The sequence below is a fragment of the Dipteris shenzhenensis genome, chromosome 22 (genome assembly GCF_047967505.1).
Source record: "Dipteris shenzhenensis isolate YYH24624 ecotype China chromosome 22, Dip_SZ_1.0, whole genome shotgun sequence".
Lineage (NCBI taxonomy): Eukaryota > Viridiplantae > Streptophyta > Polypodiopsida > Gleicheniales > Dipteridaceae > Dipteris > Dipteris shenzhenensis.
In genome coordinates this window covers 50,368,999-50,389,619 of record NC_141617.1, presented here as the reverse complement: position 1 = coordinate 50,389,619, position 20,621 = coordinate 50,368,999, and the positions used below count along the sequence as shown (strand labels likewise).

Genomic DNA, 20,621 nt, shown 5'->3' with positions numbered 1-20,621 from the left:
CCAACAAACGAGTTTGCAAAACATCAAACAAACCAGTAGCATACTTACTAGTCATCTAGAAGATCAACGAGGACTTCCACATCTTCAGAATCATTTAGAATCCCACCATTGCTTAATGCATTTCCATTTCCTTTTTGTCCATACAAAAATGGTTGCAGTACAAATTTGCAAATGTCAGGATCATTCTCAATAGACAAGCATGCTCTCCTAGAATGCATGCATGCTTTCTACATAGAACCTATCCCAGCACCAAATCCACCACATGTCCGAAAACTGGACACAACAACTCCAAGAAGTACAACATCATGCATGGATCCTTCTCCAATGCACCTCTCCATGGAACACTCTCTCTAGGATTTGTAGTATGCTCACTAGTTGGTAAATAATGATGGAACAAACTACTTCTAGAAGCGATGCCCAATTTTGTACTAACTATAGAAGCATTTCTAGGATAACAGACACAAGACATGCCAACTCGATGAAGCAGGCACAAGACTACAACATCCACATAAACACAAGTGAAGAATAAGACTCAGATTTAGTACAAATCATTTCATTATGCAAGAAAAAGTTTAGAGCAGATGTAATTTGAATAGACAATTGTAAGGCAATTGTCTCACCATTTGATCAATACCACCAACATTGATTGTGCAATATGCATCCAAGCATTGCATATACATATGACATGCAAACTCCAATCTACTGATCCTAGCATAACACTCAACCAAATGAAGAACTTGAAGAGCACACATAACTAGGACCCAACTAGAATCTAAAACAACTGTGGCTACTACTAGCAAGGAGTAGCGTACATGATCCTCTGTTAATAAATTCCAAGATGGAAATGTGGAATCCTCTACTCCAAGAGATTTTAGATGTGTAGGTAGATCAAGAAGGAGAAAATCTGTGGCCCAAGCAACACTCTTACCATTTCTCATTTTTTTGTCACCTCCAAGATCCACAAAGTATTTCATGTCTATATAGGCCTGTGTGAAGTCTGAAATAGACAATTAATTGCCTCCCAAACTCAATATAATCATAGCACCAGACCTTGCAATGTGAAGCATTGCATGTGCCACTCCCAATCAAAGTTAGAGAGTTCAATGGAATGTACAAAAAGCAGACAGATCTATCTTTCCATTTACATTGTTTTAAAATGGATGTGCTTGGAATGGGGATTGCAACACCTGCACATCTATATCCACACCACATATATGAAGACATAAGGTGATAATAAATACATCTTGCACTGGAAATAATAACATGAAAAAAGCTCAAGAGTGTTCCTTACCATTATTAGTACCACGATTTTTTGATGGCCTACCTCCCTTCTTTAGTTCCATATCAGAATTTCTATCCTTTTTAGTCATCCTCTCAAGTGTTTTTTGCAACTCAATGACTGCATCATCCTTGTGGATTGAATTTGAGCTTGATGAACCCATCTCCCCCTTCTTATGTTGTGCATACAACTTTGATTCCTCCGTGATGCAAAACCCTTTTTTAATGTCCAACCACCATGGACAGTTCTTTCCTTCCCACTTAGAGAGCACTTGCTTCGCTTCTTTTTTTATCATATTTGGGGAGTACATGTAGAATTTTAGGTCCTGAATTTTTGTGCATACTCAACATATGTGCAGCAACTTTTCAATCTTACCAGTAGCTTTTAAGGATTGTAAGAATCTATGCCCTACTACAGTTGTAGCAACAGTCATTGACTCCTTTAAATCTTCATAAAGTTCAAGCCTATGAATCTAGTGATAGTGTGAATTTTACTCATGGAGTTATACGCCACAGCCATCCTAATCATCCCATTGGAGACGGTTTGACTAGGAGAGCAAAGGATGCTATTAAAGCTAAAGTTTCTGAAATAGTGAAGGCCGGTGGTGTTGTATGCCTTAAAGGAGTACAAAATACAATTGTCCAAGACATTATTATGGAAAATTTATTGTCTAAAAAAGTGCAAGATGGGATTAAGATGTCAGATATTGAGCTACAAGATTTGCTACAACAGTGTGAACCTTTGCTCGATAAGAGAAGGTAATTAACCATAATACTATTACTCATTGCCTTGGTTTTCTTAATTATATTATTAACATGAATATTGACCATTTTTTGTCTATGTATATCTAGATTATCACGATGGATTGAGGAGGGGTGGCGTGACTCTCGACCCATGTCAAATGGATTAGATGGAACATTATATTTAAAACAATATTATAGATACAATTATTTCCAAAGTGTAGTGTTTCTTGGACAATTGCAACATAGTGCATTTAATAGGTGTCATGTATTTAAAATGTCTACCCAAGGTTCTACTTCAGGAGTTGACTTGGTTAATAAGATCAGACTTGGGGGAGAACTTGGTCATTGTTGGGTGTTGTTTGATTTTGTGAAGAGAATGAAAGATTGGACTACAATGGCTTGTCATGTGTATAATCCTTTTATCCAAGAGTTGCAAACAATTGCAACTTGGGACTTCAAGGTGGAAGACACTGATGCACAAGTTCTAATTTGGGATATTCTCAATAAAGTAATGGTTTCAGAAGGTTTTGACCGTGCTAAATTCAGAGGGTTCTTGGCAGATGAGGCCCAAGCCAACTAGAGAGCTATATGTGCCATTTTCAATGGTGGATTTGATATTAAAATGGAAGGAAAAGAGTGGTCATGCCTTTTCCATTGGGAGCAAAGTCTTCACTCCCATGCAAAGGCTTGTATAAAAGTTGGTAGCCAAGAGGAATTCAAAATTCAATGTAGATGCTGGAAGGATGCCTCTACAAAGCAGGCTGCAAAAGTCAAAACGAGAAGCCTCAGGACATGGTGGAATGCAGGCCATGTAAGTGATTCAGAATTGCCACGACTTGAAACTTGGTTTGCATGGTGGCGTGCTAGGATTTCCCATGCGGCCAATACGGTTTTGTATTTTGCTTGAATTGGTTTCTATGCTATCAATAATGTAATTTCACAATTAAAATATATGTGTGATGCTTGGTTGTAGAGCATGTTAGATAATGAGAAGTACTTGATACCTTGAACAAATCTAGCAGATTCTATTCATGGTAGTTGGAGGGTTGGATTGAGTCATGTTAAATATGTTGGTCTCTACACTGCCTCTGTCAGTGACCTCTCAAATGCAATTCTACAAAGTTTTAGACACACATCTTTTTTGAAGGGCCAATTCATCGGTAGTGGGCCAAGTCTAGATATCTTTAAAAAAAGATATTAACAATCTCAAATTAACATTAGTGCCAAAAAAATTGTTGATTTGACAAGTGATGTTGCAGAGGAAATGGGTGTTGCATCTGAAGTTTGTTTAGTCGATGGAGATGACAAGATTGTGCATAAGAAGAAGCCAAATTCAATGCCTTTAAATATATGTGAGGATGATAGTCATTGTCCTGAGTATCGTTATGCAAATAAAAAAAGATACTCTATGCCACCAAAATCTAGTAAAAAATTTACAACCAAGAGCTTTACGGATGATGATTCTAAGAGTGTGCAAGAATATGAACTGCATGATGCAAATTGGGCATTGCGAAGAGTTCCTATGGGAAGCCAAGTCCATTGCTAGGCTTGTCTTGGCCAAGGAGGAAAATGCAACAAGCTTGTCAATGTAAAGAATCATGAAAATCGATGTGGAGTTGTTGCACCGTCATTTTTTGGGAGGATTCAAACACCAATTGGATTGCGTTCACAAATGATTTAGTTTTGTGGAATTGATGTAACCCATACATGGAAGCCATCAACTAGTACTACTGGTATTCCAGAACCATCACTAGGAAGGAAGATTCAATCAGGAACATCACTAACAAGTGAAGAGATTGCCAGATTGACAAGCTCAGGGTTTGTCATATTAGGAGTGACAACTCCAATGGTGGGTGCAAGTTGTGCTTCAACAATTCTAGCCCATGATGAAAGAATAGTATTGCATGAAGATCGACTTCGACGTGCGAGATGGCAAAGCGATCAGATGGAGAAACAATATCACCAAAGAAATGGAAAATAGAATTTAGAGATCACTGGACATGAAATGCGTTGTTAAAGATGCAACAATTGTGAAGGCCATGGAGCATGCTGAGTTCATTGTTTCTATAGAAGGATCAATGCAAAAGGGTATTGAATACAAGGTTGATATTTCTCCATTTCCTTCTTGCAACTCTGAAGAGTTCATTGGACGATCATGCAAAATGGATGCCTATATTCCATGCAAACATATTTATTACATCTTCCTTTCCTATCTTTGATTGGATACAAAAAATAATATGTTTGTTCACCAAGCCACCTTGACTAAAAAAGAGATCTTCCAAGAATCACACATGCCCTAGGGGTCTAGTTTTTGGACACTTCACCTTCATGACGGTGTACTGAAAATGAAAGCACTATTGTAATATTCCTTTTTTCCATGAGGATTTTGAACTACCAAGATAGTACTTTTGAAGTCTATTGCATTTTTAGAGACTTCACCTTCATGATGGTGGTGAACAAACAATGACGGTGTACTGAAAATGAAAGCACTATTGTAATATTCCTTTTTTCCATGAGGATTTTGAACTACCAAGATAGTACTTTTGAAGTCTATTGCATTTTTAGAGACTTTACCTTCATGATGGTGGTGAATAAACAATGAAAGGATAATCCTTTTCGCCTTAAGGATTTTGATCTATAGAAATAGTTTTTTTGAAATATTTTTTATTTCTTATTATGGACAATTTTGGCTTATTTCTCTACTTGATAATTGTGGTAGGACATTCTATACAATCACAATACTGTAAACAAGACTTTTTTGATAAATTTGATGTGACACAGATTGAAAAATTATTTGAACATACACTTGTCAAGGTACAACAAATAGGAAAATAGAAAACCAATTCATTTGACCTAAATCTGGGCTACTATAAGAAAGCTTTTAAAAATGGATTTTACTAAGATCTAAAGTAATCCATTGCTTTTTTGGACTACACATTCCATTTAATCAAAAAAGGGGTCCAACAACTCAACTTATTTTTTGGTTATTAGTTATCAAGATTTTATTGGTTACTGTTTATTGTAAGTTTTTTTGTTATTAGAAATGCTTTGGTTGTTTCTCTACTTGATACATGTGGTAGGACATTATATAGGATGCACTTCCAGCCAAACATGTCTTTTATGTGATAAATCATGTCTACATTTGGAGTAATGTAGGTTGGAAGCTTATTTGAAAAACATAAACTTGTCAATGTACAAAATAGAAAACAATGAGTGGAAAATAGTTTGACATAAAATTGGGCTAATGTAAGACAGAGGACATTCTATAGGATGAACTTCCTACCAAGCATGTCTTTTATGTGATAAATCATGTCTACATTTGTAGTAATGTAGGTTGGAAACTTATTTGAAATAGCATACACTTGCCAATGTACAAAATAGGAAACTATGAGTGGAAAATAGTTTGACATAAAATTGGGCTAGCGTAAGACAGATAAGGCAAAATTGAATTTTACTAACATTAAAAGTAATCCATTCTTTCACGAAGGTCTAAAGTAATCCTTTTCTTTTTTGGACTATATAGCCCATTTAATCAAAAAAGCGGTCTAGTAGCTCACCTTGTCTTTTGGGTACGTCTTATTGTAGTGAATTAAATTTATGAATATCCATTTTTATATTGAGCAATATGACCCCTTCATTTACAAAAGAGGTCCATAATCATGGCATAATTTCAAGATTTTTGAGAGCTATAAGACTTGGTTAATAAGAAATGAGGATATCCATTTCTTTTCTTAAACAATATGCCCCATTTATTCACAAAAAGGGGTCCCTATACATGGATTGATTTCATGAAATTTGACACAAATAATTACATTTTGATTCAATTTGCTCAAATGCTCGGATGGTTTTGCTCAAAAAATAGAAACCCCCAATGCACAAAATGTCCTTTTGTACACCTTAATGTACCATTGTCCCACACAAAGGAGCACTCTCATTGGTATACCTCAAATCCCTCTCTAATCCCTTGAAATTAGGAAACACTGATTTGAGGCCCTTTTGAGACCCCAAATCTCCCCTAGTGGCCTAGCATCTTAGCAGCCGAGACATTTATTTTGGTTTATGATTTAGAGATAACACCAAGACAATGATATGTTGAACAATCCTTAACAAATCATCCTTGAGGTCTAACCATTTTTGGAAATGATACTTAAGGGATTGGTTGTCATAGTTCAACTACATCTTCCAAGGATGATGAAAAGATGTGTTAGACCCCTCTAGCCTCCTTAGTGAAAATTTCTCGTATGTGCTTTTGTATACTTATGTAGCTGACCCTTGTACTTGTGATAACGAAACTTTGGACTTTAAAGATAACTTCATGATAATCATGGTCAAAAAATTTCTAGCTTAATAGTCCTTAAAAAATTATCTCTGAGGTCTAAACATGTTTGGAAATGATTAGTATGGGCTTGAGGTCAACTACATCCTCCAAGGATGATGAAAAGATGTGTTAGAAGGCATGTTCATTCTAGACCCTTCCAACCTCCTTAGTGAGAAACTTTCTCATGTGCTTCTATGTACTCATGTAGCTGACCCTTGAACTTATGGGTTTTCACATGAGCTTTGTAGAGAAATTCCAACAATCATCGTCTCTCCTTTCACATGTAGCCATTGAGGATGGAGAACCATATCCAATACGAATTTGCATCAATGTGGGTATTGGGATTAACATAAAATCTGATGCAGAAGGTGTGGTTATGGGATCCAAAAAGGGAATTAATATAGGTGCCCTAGTTGAGATGAATGGGGAACACCATTGAAGCAACCAAGAGTTGCCTATCTTCAATAAATGCAGAATACATAGGATCAACCAACAATGCCACATGTGAAGCAATTTGATTCAAAAGTCTTCTCTCTAAAATTGGAATTCTTTTGGGGAACCAAAGTTTTCTATTTCAATAATACGAGTAGCATCTAATTGGCAAAAAATTCTAGCATTTCATGCCAGAACAAGGCATATTGAAGTGTATTATCACTTCATCCAATAAAATATAATAAATGAAGAGATTAACATTCTTTAGTATTTGATAGAAGAACAACTTGCCAATATCTTCACAAAGCCACTTTCCGCCAACAAGCTCCCATAATTGCGATAATAGCTTAGAATATGCTAGCTACAACTTAAGAGGGGAAAATAATGGCTAAGTTGTACTCTATGTATAGAGTTCTACTACAAAGTCAATTTACTTATGCATGTACTCTAATTTCTTAGAGGCTCTTCTCTATTAGCTTTGTTGTAATAATGCAACTTCTAAATTTTCAAAACTCCCCAAATATTTTTATATATCAACCTCCTAGTGCAATTTAAGAGGGGGTGTTTAGAAGGGTGTAAATTGCATCATAGACCTTAGTGTAGAGACGACCCTTCAAAGGGGACATGGGAAAACCCTAACCTTGACCCTTGGAATAAAGCTGCATATAACACCATTTGTCTTGATTTGTTGGTAGAGTTGCACGTTGCAAGATTCTATGGTGCACTCTCTCAATCTATGGTGTACATTGTAGGTTTTGATCATATGCTCTCTCACTCTATGGTGTATAGTGTGGGATTCTATGGTGCACTCTCTCACTCTATGGTGTACATTGTAGGTTTTTATGGTGTGCTTTCTTTCTCACTCTCTCTCTCTACTCTTCATTTTCACATTGTGAGCTTGCCTTGTCACCTTTTTCTTGCTCATATCAGTGCCAACAAGTACAACTCAGGTAAATTTACATTCTCTGCATCTTCGAGTATTTCTCATGGAGGGCCTGAGACTCCCACTGGTAGTTATACAATTGCACCCATCTCAAATCTACTTCATGTCCATTGCTTCATGGTCCTCACTACCCTTTGTATCCTACCTCCCACCTTCTCCATCTCTAAGATGTCTCCTAGGTCCTTGATGCTATCATTAGGATCTATCTCTCCATCCTTAAGATGGATATCTAGTATTTTTTTAAAATCCTCGATAACATCTTACCATGGTGTGTGAACAAATCTATCATTGGTATGTGTGTGTAGCATTGCACAAACCAAGGATGGAATAGCGGTACATAAAGATGGTTTTATGGGAGCAGTTGCAAGGGCTAAGGATGTAGGCGGAGGAATGGTTGGCGTGGTCCATTGAACAAAAGTCACATTGTCCAAGCTCTGGCAAAAAAATTCTCAACCCCTTGTGTACTTACATTCAAAGGTATCATGTCCAATCAATTTCATAGAAGGTGCAAAAGAAGCAGAAGTTTGTACCTTCCATTTCGAGGGGCATTCACAAAGATCATGACTAGAACCTTTGAACTTAGTCCACCCTTTTCCAACTCCTTATTCCAGATGTTCTTGAGGCACTGCCATTTTGATGATTGCACCCACATCGGTGACCCATGGTAGGAAGTCCTGGTTGTTCAAAACTCAACTAGGACCATTCCATCTCCATCAACTAAATAAGACATGTTTGTCCTTGTCATTGATGAATCAGACATCAAAATGAATTGAACATAACAAAGAACAAGATATCAAAATGTAAAAGAGACGGTCCCAACACCCAAATGAGCAACGAGCTATGGGATATGAAAGATAGGCCATCACTTAGCAAAGACCAAACACAAGAAGCTTGCTCTAAGAAACATGAGTACACTTCTTGTATAAGTGAGCTCGTAGTCTAACCTCTTCTCTTGTCTCCCTCTCTCCTCTTATCTTCATACACTTTGTTACAAAAAACAATCTCTCCCACCCTAACTCGTCCCTTGACTCCCCCCTGTTGCATCCCCATCCCTCTCATTGCTTCTGCTCTTGATCACCAATGACTACATACTTTGCTACTCCTATTAGTGATCAGTCTGTCCCATCTTTTAGGATTCTACTCCATCCATCGAATCTAGTGATGAACTCCATGCGCTTCAACATGTAGTTCTTCTCATAGACCTGAAAGATATAGCATATGGCATGACACCTGATCCTTGTGGATGGTTTACTTCTAGACTTGTGGGCCAGTAGGTCACAAGTCTTCTAGTGTGTCAAGTCTTGAGAATGCTATCTTTTGATGCAGTAAGTCTTGAGGCATAAATACAAAGTAAGTACTTTTGTGTTATAGAAGCAATTCACAACTACTCTTACATCACTTTATTTACGTAGCAGGTCCGAAAGGAGCAAGCTAGGCTTTTTAATTATCAATTTATGATCGTGGATTTGTAGTCATTGGATTATTGCAAAATCAATCATCACAAATGCCACATATGTGATTGCCTAATTTTAAATGTTTCACCCAACCTATCACAACTAACCCACACGACTATGCTAAAATCATGGTGCCGCTCACTTCCTAATTAGGCTAAGTTCACACTACCTAGCGGCCATCCTCTAAAAGGTAGTGTGATGGGTTGTCATCCTAGTTAAAAGATTTGTACTCCCAACTCCTCCAACGGCAACACCAATCATGAGTTAATTAGCAACACCAAGCATGAGTTAATTACAATCTGTTGGTGTGATTCTATTTCCTCCTCCATTGAACCCACATTTAGCTTCGACCTTGTCATACTTCTCATGACTTCCCTGCAATGGTGGAATTTTTGTTCCTTAGTATCCATGACCTCATAATGGCCAAGACACTCTCACCCTTAGGGCACATTTTTCAAGCTCTTCAGGGAGGTTCCTGCTGAGGTGGCAAACGAAAGGCCACCGGAAGGCCTGACCCATTGCAATTGGACTGCACACGCAGGTAAGGGTCAGCGAGGATTCGGCAACCAATGAAATGCTGCCCTCGACCTCAGAGAACACTCCCTGAGCATGTGCTCATAAATCCTGCAGTCACCTTAAAACGGAAATGAAACGGGAATAGAACGGAACGCATACCATGTGCCCAAGCTATCTGCAACAAGAGAACACGATAGTAATTATTCTCGTTCTTAAACAGAAAATTTCCGTTGCGTAAGTTTTGTGCTGAATTTGGGTCCGGTGAATTTTTTGGACTATACAATGTACATACAATGAAAGACGGAAGACTCTATCGATTGATCTCGTATTTGTCATGGGGGAAGACGACGGTGGCTATGTTGAAGGAAGCTGTAGCACATTTCAGAGCATCGAGACTTCTACGTTCTTTTTGTTGTCATATTATAGGACTTCAGGCTATGTAGCTGGTAAAAGATGTTCTCATAATTGTACTGCTACTGTGCCTTCTAAGTTGGTACGTCTACCTTTACTATTTGGAAGCATCATTTACAATTGTGGTTTTGTATCTAGCCTGCTGTCTAAGTGATTCCTTGTTGTCTAGGATGGCAGTCCATCGTGGGATGTCTGGATTTGCTGGAGATTCCAGCAAGCTGCGGGAAAACAAACATCTGATAAAAGCGCTTGAGGGGGGGGACCTGGAACATACTTCGACATCAAGAGACACAGTATACTGTTTTTTGCAGGAATGTGCCAGAAAGAAAGATCTGACAGTTGGCAGGCAGCTTCATTCGCTTATGATGAGCAATGGACTCGATTCGATTGCTGTTTTAGGAGATCACCTGATCCGGTTGTTTGCCTTATGCGGTAGCTTGTTGGAGGCAAATCAAGTTTTTTGCAAAATTTTAAGTCCAACTGTAATCACATGGAATGCGATAATTTCAGCACATGCCAAGCTAGGAGAAAGCACGAGGGCCCTGGATTTATGCGGAAAGATGCTACAGAAGGGAGTTGAACCGGATAGGGTCACATTCTTGTACATCTTGAAAGCATGTGCTAATATGAGATCAATAGCACAGGCTAGACTGATACATGCTCATATTCTCCGAAGTAGACTTGAGTTGGATTTGATTATCTCAAATGCCCTGGTTGATGTGTACTCCAAGTGTGGGGCTGTAGAGGAAGCACGCAAGGTGTTTGACAACTTGTCCATTCCAAATGAAGTTTCGTGCAATGCAATGATTGCAGGATATGCCCAGTACGGGCATGGTCTTCTTGCTATGGAAATTTTTGAGCAGATGCATCAGTTAGGGGTTATGCCAAGCAAAGTTACTTTTTTGGGCATCCTCAAAGCTTGTAGCAGCATTGGAGCTATCCCACAGGGCAGACTCATGAATGACCAGATTATCAGGGGTGGTCTGGAAGGAAATTTGTTCATAAAGAATACCCTCATTGATATGTATGCCAGATGCGGGAGCTTAAAGGATGCACAACACGTGTTCGACGAATCTCCACGACGAGATGTGGTATCATGGACGGCATTGATTGCAGGATATGCTCAGCATGGACTTGGGGCTTATGCTCTTGAACTTTCTGATAAAATGCAACAACAGGGCATAGAATTAAGCAAGATCACATATTTGTGCATTTTACAGGCATGTGGTAGCACGGGAGCCCTACATCGGGGTATCATTATTCATGATCGAATCATCAAAAGTGACCTTAAATATGATGTTTCTGTAGGGAGCGCACTGATCAGTATGTTTGCAAAATGTGGAAGGCCTGATATGGCTCAACAAGTATTTGATGAGATGCCAAATCATGATGAGGTGGCATGGGGTGCATTAATTAGAGGCTATGCCCAGCTTGGTGATGGTCTCTTTGCACTCCATATTTTTGAAAACATGCAGCAGAAGGGCATAAAGCCGAGCAAAGTGACATTCTTGCACATTTTGAAAGCATGTTGCAGTATTGGATCCTCAAACCTGGGGTGGATGATACATAATAAGATCATTCAGTTTGGATTTGAAGCAGATGTAGTGGTTGGGAGCACACTTATAAACATGTATGCAAAATGTGGAAATTTACAGGAGGCCCTTAAAGTATTTGATAATCTGCCAAATCGGAATGTGGTATCATGGGGTGCAATGATTTCAGGGTGCGCTCAGCATGGCCATGGTTTCCTTGCACTGGAGCTATTTGAGAAATTACAGGAGGAGGGCATAACGCCAAGCAAAGTCACATACTTGGCTGTATTGAAAGCATGTGGCAGCATATGTGCCTTAGACAATCTCCGGCTGATACATGACCAGATCATGAGGAGTGTGCTGAAGTCCGATTTGGACATTGGCAACACTCTTGTTGATGTTTATGCCAAATGTGGCAGCCTAAATGAGGCATGCCAAGTGTTTAGCAACCTGTCAAACCCAGACGTGGTATCATGGGATGTGCTGATTGCAGCACATGTTGAGCAGGGGCATGGTGTTCAAGCCTTTGAGCTTTTTGAGAGCATGCAAGATGAAGACATAACGCCAGGCAAAGTGACATATTTGTACATACTGAAAGCGTGTGGTAGCAGTGGGGCCATTTTGCAGGGCAGGTTGTTACATGATCTGATTATCAGAAGTAGACTTGATCATGATTTGGTCATTGGAAGCACCATTATCAACATGTATGCCAGTTGTGGAAGCTTAAAGCAGGCACATAAAGTATTTGACAGATTGCCAAATCGAGATGAAGTTGTGTGGACCGTAATGATTTCTGCTTATGCCCAGCATGGGGATGGCCTCCTTGCTCTTGAGCTTTTTGACAAAATGCAACAAGAGGGCTTAAAGCCAACGGAAGGCACTTTCATATGGGCGTTCAAAGCTTGTAGTAATATGGGATATGTAGGACATGGTAGGTTAATACATCATCAAGTCATTACAAGTGGACATGAACTAGATCTTCCTATTGGGAATAGCATGATTGACATGTATGCCAAATGCTGGAGCATGCAAGATGCACAGATTGTATTTGATAAGTTGCCAAATCAAGATATAGTTTCATGGGGGACCATAATCACAGGATATGTTCAGCATGGGCATGAGCATGTTGCTCTTGCACTTTTTGCAAAAATGCAACAGGAGAGTATAAAAACAGACATAGTAATATCAACTTGCATCTTTAAGGCTTGTGGCAGCATAGGAGCCTTAAGGCAAGGTAAACAGATCCATGATGAGATGATCAAAACCGGACTTGAACTCGATGCAATCAATGTTAGCTCACTTGTTGAAATGTATGCTAGATGTGGGAGCCTGGAGGAGGCACAGAATTTGTTTGACAGGTTATTGTATCGAGATAAGGTGTCATGGGGTGCAATGATTGCATGTTATGCACAATATGGCCTTTACAGCATGGCCAGGCAATGTCTTGCAGACATGCAACAACAAGGCTTGAACCCAGATAAAATGATATTTACCAATATTCTTGTTGCTTGCAGTCATGCTGGCCTAGCCAAGGAGGGCCATAGACAGTTCAAAGCCATGATAGAGCACCATTCTTTAACGCCAAATATTGAGCTTTATAGCTGCCTCGCTGATCTTTTTGGTCGTACTGGCCATTTGAATACAGCTAAGGACATCCTCCAAGCTATGCCTATCTCACCAGATATTATGACTTGGAAGTCATTGCTCACAAGTTGCAGAACGTATGGCAATATAGAACTAGGAGGACAATCCTTTGAGAAGATCACTTGCCTGGATTTTAGTGATGCGTCAGGGTATGTACTTCTATCCAATGTGTATGCCGAGGCTTACATGTGGGAGAAAGTTCAAGAATTGCAAGGGCTGAGGAAAGCTGCTGGTGTGGAGAAGAAGCCAGGTATGGCATGGCTTGAGGTAAAGGACAAGATGTGTTGGTTCATTGTGGGAGGCAATACTGACCCAGAAAGTCAGAAAGGACATTCTAAATTGAAAAGATTACATAGGCTGTTAAAGGAGGAACATTATGTGCCCAGGTCAGATTTGGTGTTAAAATCACTTGCCAATGTCAAGAAAGAAGATGACTTTCATGGGCATTGTGAAGAAATGGCTATGGCTTTTGGACTGGAATGTAGACCCCAGCATACAATGATCCAAGCCACAAAAGATCTCATGATGTTTTCTGACTGCTATATTTCTTATAAGACCGTCTCAAAAGTTGAATGCAAAATGAAATATGTTATGTAAGTGGCATGCACCATTAGGGTAGAAAAGTAAAAAAGAAAAGAAAAGGAATGACTTGAGATATATTCATGATAAGATCAAGATGCGTGCAAAAATTGCCAGATCTATTCAATGTAGTGTTTCTGGAACGCTAATGGAAGACGTGTGTATACTTGATAGGTTAAAGAAAAAAAATTATACGAGTCTCACGACGGCCCTAGTGCAGGTCATCCTGAAATACAGAGGCCTTATAATTAATAAGGCAGAAAGCTTTAAGATGGGAGGCATGTTGCATCCTCTACAGAAAAGTATACAGTTACCCCAAGCAAGTAAAGGACATGATGTAGTCTGAATTGTAGTTGATGGATTTGCCAAACTTGCGCTTATACTTACTAGGACAAATAAAAAGGCACCAAAAATTAGCACAACAATTTAGTGAATAACTCTAGACTTATGCCCTCCGATTTCTCATGTTCTTTGGGGGTGCCCTCCTCTGCCATTTCCCCCCTGTTTGTCCTGTTCAGAGGTGCCCTCGCCATTGTTCTCTGGTCTCTTCTCTCCATCCTGTTGCTCAATGGCTGGCCCCGTCCTTATGCTCTTGCTCTTGCTCCTGGTCCTTGTCCTTGTCATCCTGCTTCTACTCTTCTTCCTGTGCCTCTCCTCCCTGTTCATCTTGTTGCTCCCTTTCCTGCTCCTCCTCTTGTTCACCTTGTTCCTCTTGCTCTTCTTGCTCCTATCCACCGTCCTGCTCTTGCTCCTATCCACCTTCCTGCTCTTGCTCTGCATGTTCTTGCCCGCCTGCTCCTGATGGCCCTCCTCCACCGGACGGTAATGCTCTCGGCCAAGGTACTCGCCCTGACATTCGGCGGTGTTAAAGCATGCATAGGTGGGGACTGCTCTTGAAATGCATCTAACCCCTGTTGACTACTCAGAGTTGGTTTTTGAATGGATTCTCAAAAATTATAAACCAATCAATAGGAAGCCGTTCTTGCACCGCAGTAATCGCTCAGGCCACATACTGCTGAGATATATAACCCACGCTTTTAAAAGTCCGATGAGCTCGGACAAGAACCTGCATGTGGTCTTCAATCCTACATCTCCCGCCTTTTTTCTGAGATATCCCTATGAGGATGAGTAGCTGCGTGCTTTGAAGAATGCATCATGGCATTTGGCATCCGCCAACTTCTTAGGATTGGAACGTTGCTTTAGCGGGAAGGCCTTCTTCAAGAGCTTAGAGGAGATCCAAACGTGCGTTTCATTGATGACGAGGCTATGGTCATCCTCGGCATACAGGATCTCTTCCGCCAACTCTTCATCACAGACATCCTTCCATGGCAGCTAAGCAAACTTCAGGAGCCAGTTTGACGCCAGGATGCCAGTAAGGACGTCGTTGGAAAAATCTTCGATTGGGTGCGGAGGGAAGACACGAGAGCTACGTTTCTGCTTCTGTCAAGCTTGACGCTCTGCCCTCTCCGTCACAACAAAGACGACGAAGCTAGATACGGAGAAAGAAGGTGACTCTGGGGGAAGCTGGAGGTAGGAAGCTCAAAGAGGCTGATGAAAATGTGAAAATGATAGCAAATGAGAGCACAGAGATGGCTGTTGAAGATGATGACGATGAAGTATACTGAGTTTGCAATCGGATTTGATCAGTGGGGCTTCTGATCAAATGTAGTCGTCCAGAATCGCAACTGCCATTCTTGTCAAATCAATGGTTACATGAGCCTCCCTTGCTTTAGTATGATGATTCTGCATTAATAAGCCCTTAACGTTAATCATGCCACATGGCGGAACACGGTGCACTTGGTCAAACACAATTAAATAGCTAGCTGGTGCACTGTCTTCAGCAAAATTTACCAAGGCATTGTCAACCGAGTGCTTTATTTCTGAGTTCCATATGTCTAAAGAACTCGTTGCTCGGTATGGCTTTACTTTGCTTCCATTGTACAACTTGAAAAACACATTACCTTCCAAGTCTCTGAGTTGCATTGTCCCATTGTCAAAAGCTTCCACCAACTGGTAGGGTCCATTCCAACCCAGCTTAAAATGGGTTTTGATAGGCCCCAACTTAGTAGTGTAGAGTAACATGAGCATACCCTTCTTTAAATGCTTAGGCACAACATGTCGATTGTGCCAAGCTATCCTCCTACATTGTATCACCATCCATGACCAAGCAGATTAGAGGCATAACTCATCCAAGTGGCTTAGTTGATGCAATCGCCGCTTGATTACCTTTGTTTCACCTAAAGGATGCTCGGGAGCAACTCGAAGACTCAGGACCTCAAATTCTAAAGAAACAACCACCATGAGACCAAAGGCCATACGAAAGGTGTAAGATTTGTAGTCACCTTATAAGCAGTACGATAGGCCCATAGATATAGGCCCATAGAGCAGAGTGGAGCTTGGTATCTCATTCACCTTTAGCAGAGTGCACTGTCTTACTGAGAATGAGTTTCAATATCTTGTAAGTTGACTCAACTTCACCACTACCACGAGCATAGTAAGTACTGGAAACTATATGCATGATTTTGAATTCCTTTCTGAGTAGTTGCATCACATCATTAAGGAAATGTGTCTCTAGATCACTCACAAGCTACAGAGGGCGTCCATACCTGCATATAATATTTTCATTAAAAAACCTAGCTGTGCTTCGAGCCGAGTTGTCTTGGAGTGCCTTAGCTTCTACCCACTTAGTAGCATAGTCAGTGGCGATGAGTATATACTTATTCTGAGTGAATATAGCTAGCTTAAATGGACCAACAAAATCTAGTCCCCCAACGTTGAAAGGCTTCCCATGGCACACATCACATTGCATACATCTAGTCTGAGCATCCTTGAATAAGGTTTCCCACCATATTTTTGCTTGTAACACTTTTTGAGCAATTAACACTCCTTGGAAATGTCCTCTTGACGGACGTGAGTGATCCTCCTCAATACAATGGCTTATTCGTGGTAACACCCAATGGCAAAGAATCCCATTTGCACACTGTTGATAGATCTTCCCACCAATGAGAGTGTATTTCCAAGCCTTTCAGAGCTGCGCTTATCCTGAGGCATAGTTTTAGGGAATGTGCCTTTAGACAAGTAATCTACCAACTCAACATATTCATTCTCATAGTAATCAATTGCAAACAAGTCAGCATCTAGCAATTCCATGTTACATCCATGTGTCGGCTCGAGTGTCAATAATCTGGACAAACTATCAGCACCCACATGGATCTTGGTTGGTTTATCAACAATCTTGAAGTTGAACTGTTGCAACAGAAGCATCCAATGAGCAAGCCATCCTTGAATGATAGTTTTGTTAATAAGATCAAGAAAAGCTTGATGGTCCACATAGAATACAAAGGGATTTTTGAGTAAATACTACCTTAGTTTTTGCACACTGAAAATCATCCCCAAAGCTTCTCGCTTGGTGGTCCTATAGTTTGACTCGGTAGGTGTTAGCAATCTACTAGCATGATATACTAGATAGTCCAATCGACCATCTGACTGAGATAGAATAATACCCAAAGCAGGGTGCATCATTTGTACGAGCGAAAACTATGAGTAGTTTTATCCGCTGAGTGTGCTTTTCAAGAGATCTTAAAAATGGTATTTCTTTAGGAAACATGGTTTCTACACTTTTATTTTCACAAGAACTAGATCACTTTATCATAAATATATGCAGAATAGTCACTCATTCACTTTCATAACATAACATAAATTTTCTTGTCAGACATCCTTTGTACCCATTTTATTCCCTAAAAAGAGTGTTGAAAAATAATTACTTTAAGAAACATCCCTCACAACTATCACTCAATGTTGTAACTGAAGGATTTCTTCCTAGTGAGTCATCATTAACATTATCCCCAAAAGTGAACTAACTAGTGAATTGCATTTCCCAATATGGATGGTGGAGTAATCGTTAACATTATGGCCAAAAAAGTTCCATGCAATGGCTTGAGTTAAACCTGAATGGTCATTATATTTCCAAGTATGGATGTTGATCTACACAAGGTGATGCCTTTGGGAGTGGTCAAAGGGATCCCAACATACATTCATGGAGTCACTTTTCCATCCAACTTTGTTTTTCATACATGATTGATGGGGACGACCTGCCTATCCTCTATTACTTGGAAAACCTTGGCTGAGATGTGATGGGGCTTTCAAGATTGGTCTACCAATGAAGCTAAATTGCCTTTGGTTCAACATCTTTGGTAGTAGACATGATTAATGAGAAGTCTCACATAGGCAGAGAGATACAAAGGAAGAGGATTTTGAAGAAGCAGCTGGTGCAAAGGAGGAACATTGGATTGTTAAGGAGCCGTTACACACAAAGCAATTATACTACATTGAGGATTCACCTTATAAAGCGAAACTTATGATCTAGAAAGGGCTAAAGTCCCAACTTACCTTTTGGATCATGCTAATCCAGGGATGAAGCAATTGTCATATTGGACCAAATGGGGACTTAGTCTCACTATCAAGCAACATGGTGGGATATTGCATCCTTGAAGACTCTAAAGATTGACTCTAAGAAAGCAACGAGAGTTCCATCGTAATAGTGAACTTGGTCCACCAAGAATTCACCTCACCTCGATAAGAAAGTCCACCAAAAATCTGTGATACTAAGTTAGGGTATGGCATGATGCCCTTTGGTTTTGCAGTGCTACACACATACCAATGATAGTTTTGTTCACACACCATGGTAAGATGTTATCGAGGATTTTAAAAAAATACTAGATAACCATCTTAATGATGGAGAGATAGATCCTAATGATAGAATCAAGGACCTAGGAGACATATTAGAGATGGAGAAGGTGGGAGGTAGGATACAAAGGGTAGTGAGGACCATGAAGCAATGGACATGAAGTAGATTTTAGATGGGTGCAATGGTATAACTACCAATGGAAGGCTAAGGCCCTCCATTAAAAATACTTGAGAAAGATGCAGAGGATGTAAATTTACTTGAGTTGTACTTGTTGGCACTGATATAAGCAAGAAAAGTTGACAAGGCAAGCTCACAATGTGAAAATGAAGAGTAGAGGGAGAGAGTGAGAAAGAAAGCACACCATAAATACCTACAATGTACACCATAGAGAGAGAAAGAGAGAGAGAGCGCACCATAGAGTGAGAGAGCACACAATCAAAACCTATAATGTACACCATAGATTGAGAGAGTGCACCATAGAATCTTGCAATGTGCAACTCTACCAACAAATCAAGAAAAATGGTGTTATATGCAGCTTTATTCCAAGGGTCAAGGTTAGGGTTTTCCCATGTCCCCTTTGAAGGGTCCTCTCTACACCTTAGTCTATGATGCAATTTACATCCTTCTAAACACCCCTTCTTAAATTGCACTAGGAGGTTGATATATAAAAATATTTGGGGAGTTTTGAAAATTTAGAAGTTGCATTATTACAACAAAGTTGATAGAGAAGAGCCTCTAAGAAATTAGAGTACATGCATAAGCACAATGACTTTGCAGTAGAACTCTATACATAGAGTACAACTTAGCCATTATTTTCCCCTCTTAAGTTGTAGCTAGCATATTCTAAGCTATTATCGCAATTATGAGAGCTTGTCGATGAAAAGTGGCTTTGTGAACATATTGGCAACTTGTTCTTCTATTGAATACGAAACAATGTTAATCTCTTCATTTATTACATTTTCTTGGATAAAGTGATTATGCACTTCAATATGCCTTGTTCTGGCATGAAATGCTAGAATTTTTGGCCAATTAGATGCTCCTCGTATTATTGAAATAGAGAACTTTGGTTGCCCAAAATAATTTCAATTTTAGAGAGAAGACTTTTGAATCAAATTGCTTCACATGTGGAATTGGTTGATCCTATGTATTTTGCTTTTGTTGAAGATAGGCAACTCTTGGTTGCTTCAATGGTGTTCCACATTCATCTCAACTATGGAACCTATATTAATTCCCTTTTTGGCTCCCATAGCCACACCTTCTACATCAAACTTTATGTTAATCCCAAGACCCACATTGATGCAAATTGGTATTGGATGTGGTTCCCCATCCTCAATGGCTACATGTGAAAGGAGAGATGATGATTTTTGGAATTGCTCTACAAAGCTCATGTGAAAAGCCATAAGTTCAAGGGTCAGCTACATGAGTACATAGAAGCACATATGAGAAATTTTCTCACTAAGGGGGTTGGAAGGGTCTTGAATGAACATGCCTTCTAACACATCTTTTCATCATTCTTGGAGGATGTAGTTGACCTCAATCCCATACTAATCATTACTAAACATGTTTAGATCTCACTGATAATTTCTTAAGGACTTTTAAGCTAGAAATTTTTTTACCATGATTATCATGAAGTTATCTTTAAAGTCCAAAGTTTAGTCATAAGTACAAGGGTCAACTACTACATAAGGATGCAGAAGCACATACGATAAATTTTCACTAAGGAGGCTAGAGGGCATCTTTTCATCATCCTTGGAAGATGCAGTCTAACTATGATAACCAATCCCTTAAGTATAATTTCCAAAAATGGTTAGACCTCAAGGATGATTTCTTAAGGATTGTTCAAAATATTATTGGCATTAGTATGAATATCAGTATCTCTCCATATATCCGCCTAGATATCCCTTGCTAATTTCATGATGGGGATCAATAGATGCCTATAAGGCCATGGTAATCATTATGGCTAGTTTAGAAAAGACACTAAGAGTGAGTATTGGTAATCCATTTGAAGACAAATTTTTTGCAATTGTAGGCTAGTGTCAAATAGACATATTGCTTGACATAATTAAAAGAGATGTTGCTAACT

The 20,621-nt window shown here is 39.5% G+C and overlaps 1 protein-coding gene across 1 annotated transcript; it reads left to right on the top strand.

Moving 5' to 3' along the window:
* The first annotated feature begins 9,648 nt into the window (after positions 1-9,648).
* On the top strand, positions 9,649-13,881 carry LOC147888247 (pentatricopeptide repeat-containing protein At3g03580-like). Its single transcript, XM_087393776.1, has 2 exons — positions 9,649-10,178; positions 10,266-13,881. Exon 2 carries the CDS (start codon positions 10,267-10,269, stop codon positions 13,867-13,869), a length of 3,603 nt encoding a protein of 1,200 aa, XP_087249902.1. The 5' UTR covers positions 9,649-10,178; position 10,266; the 3' UTR covers positions 13,870-13,881.
* The last annotated feature ends 6,740 nt before the right edge of the window (positions 13,882-20,621 follow it).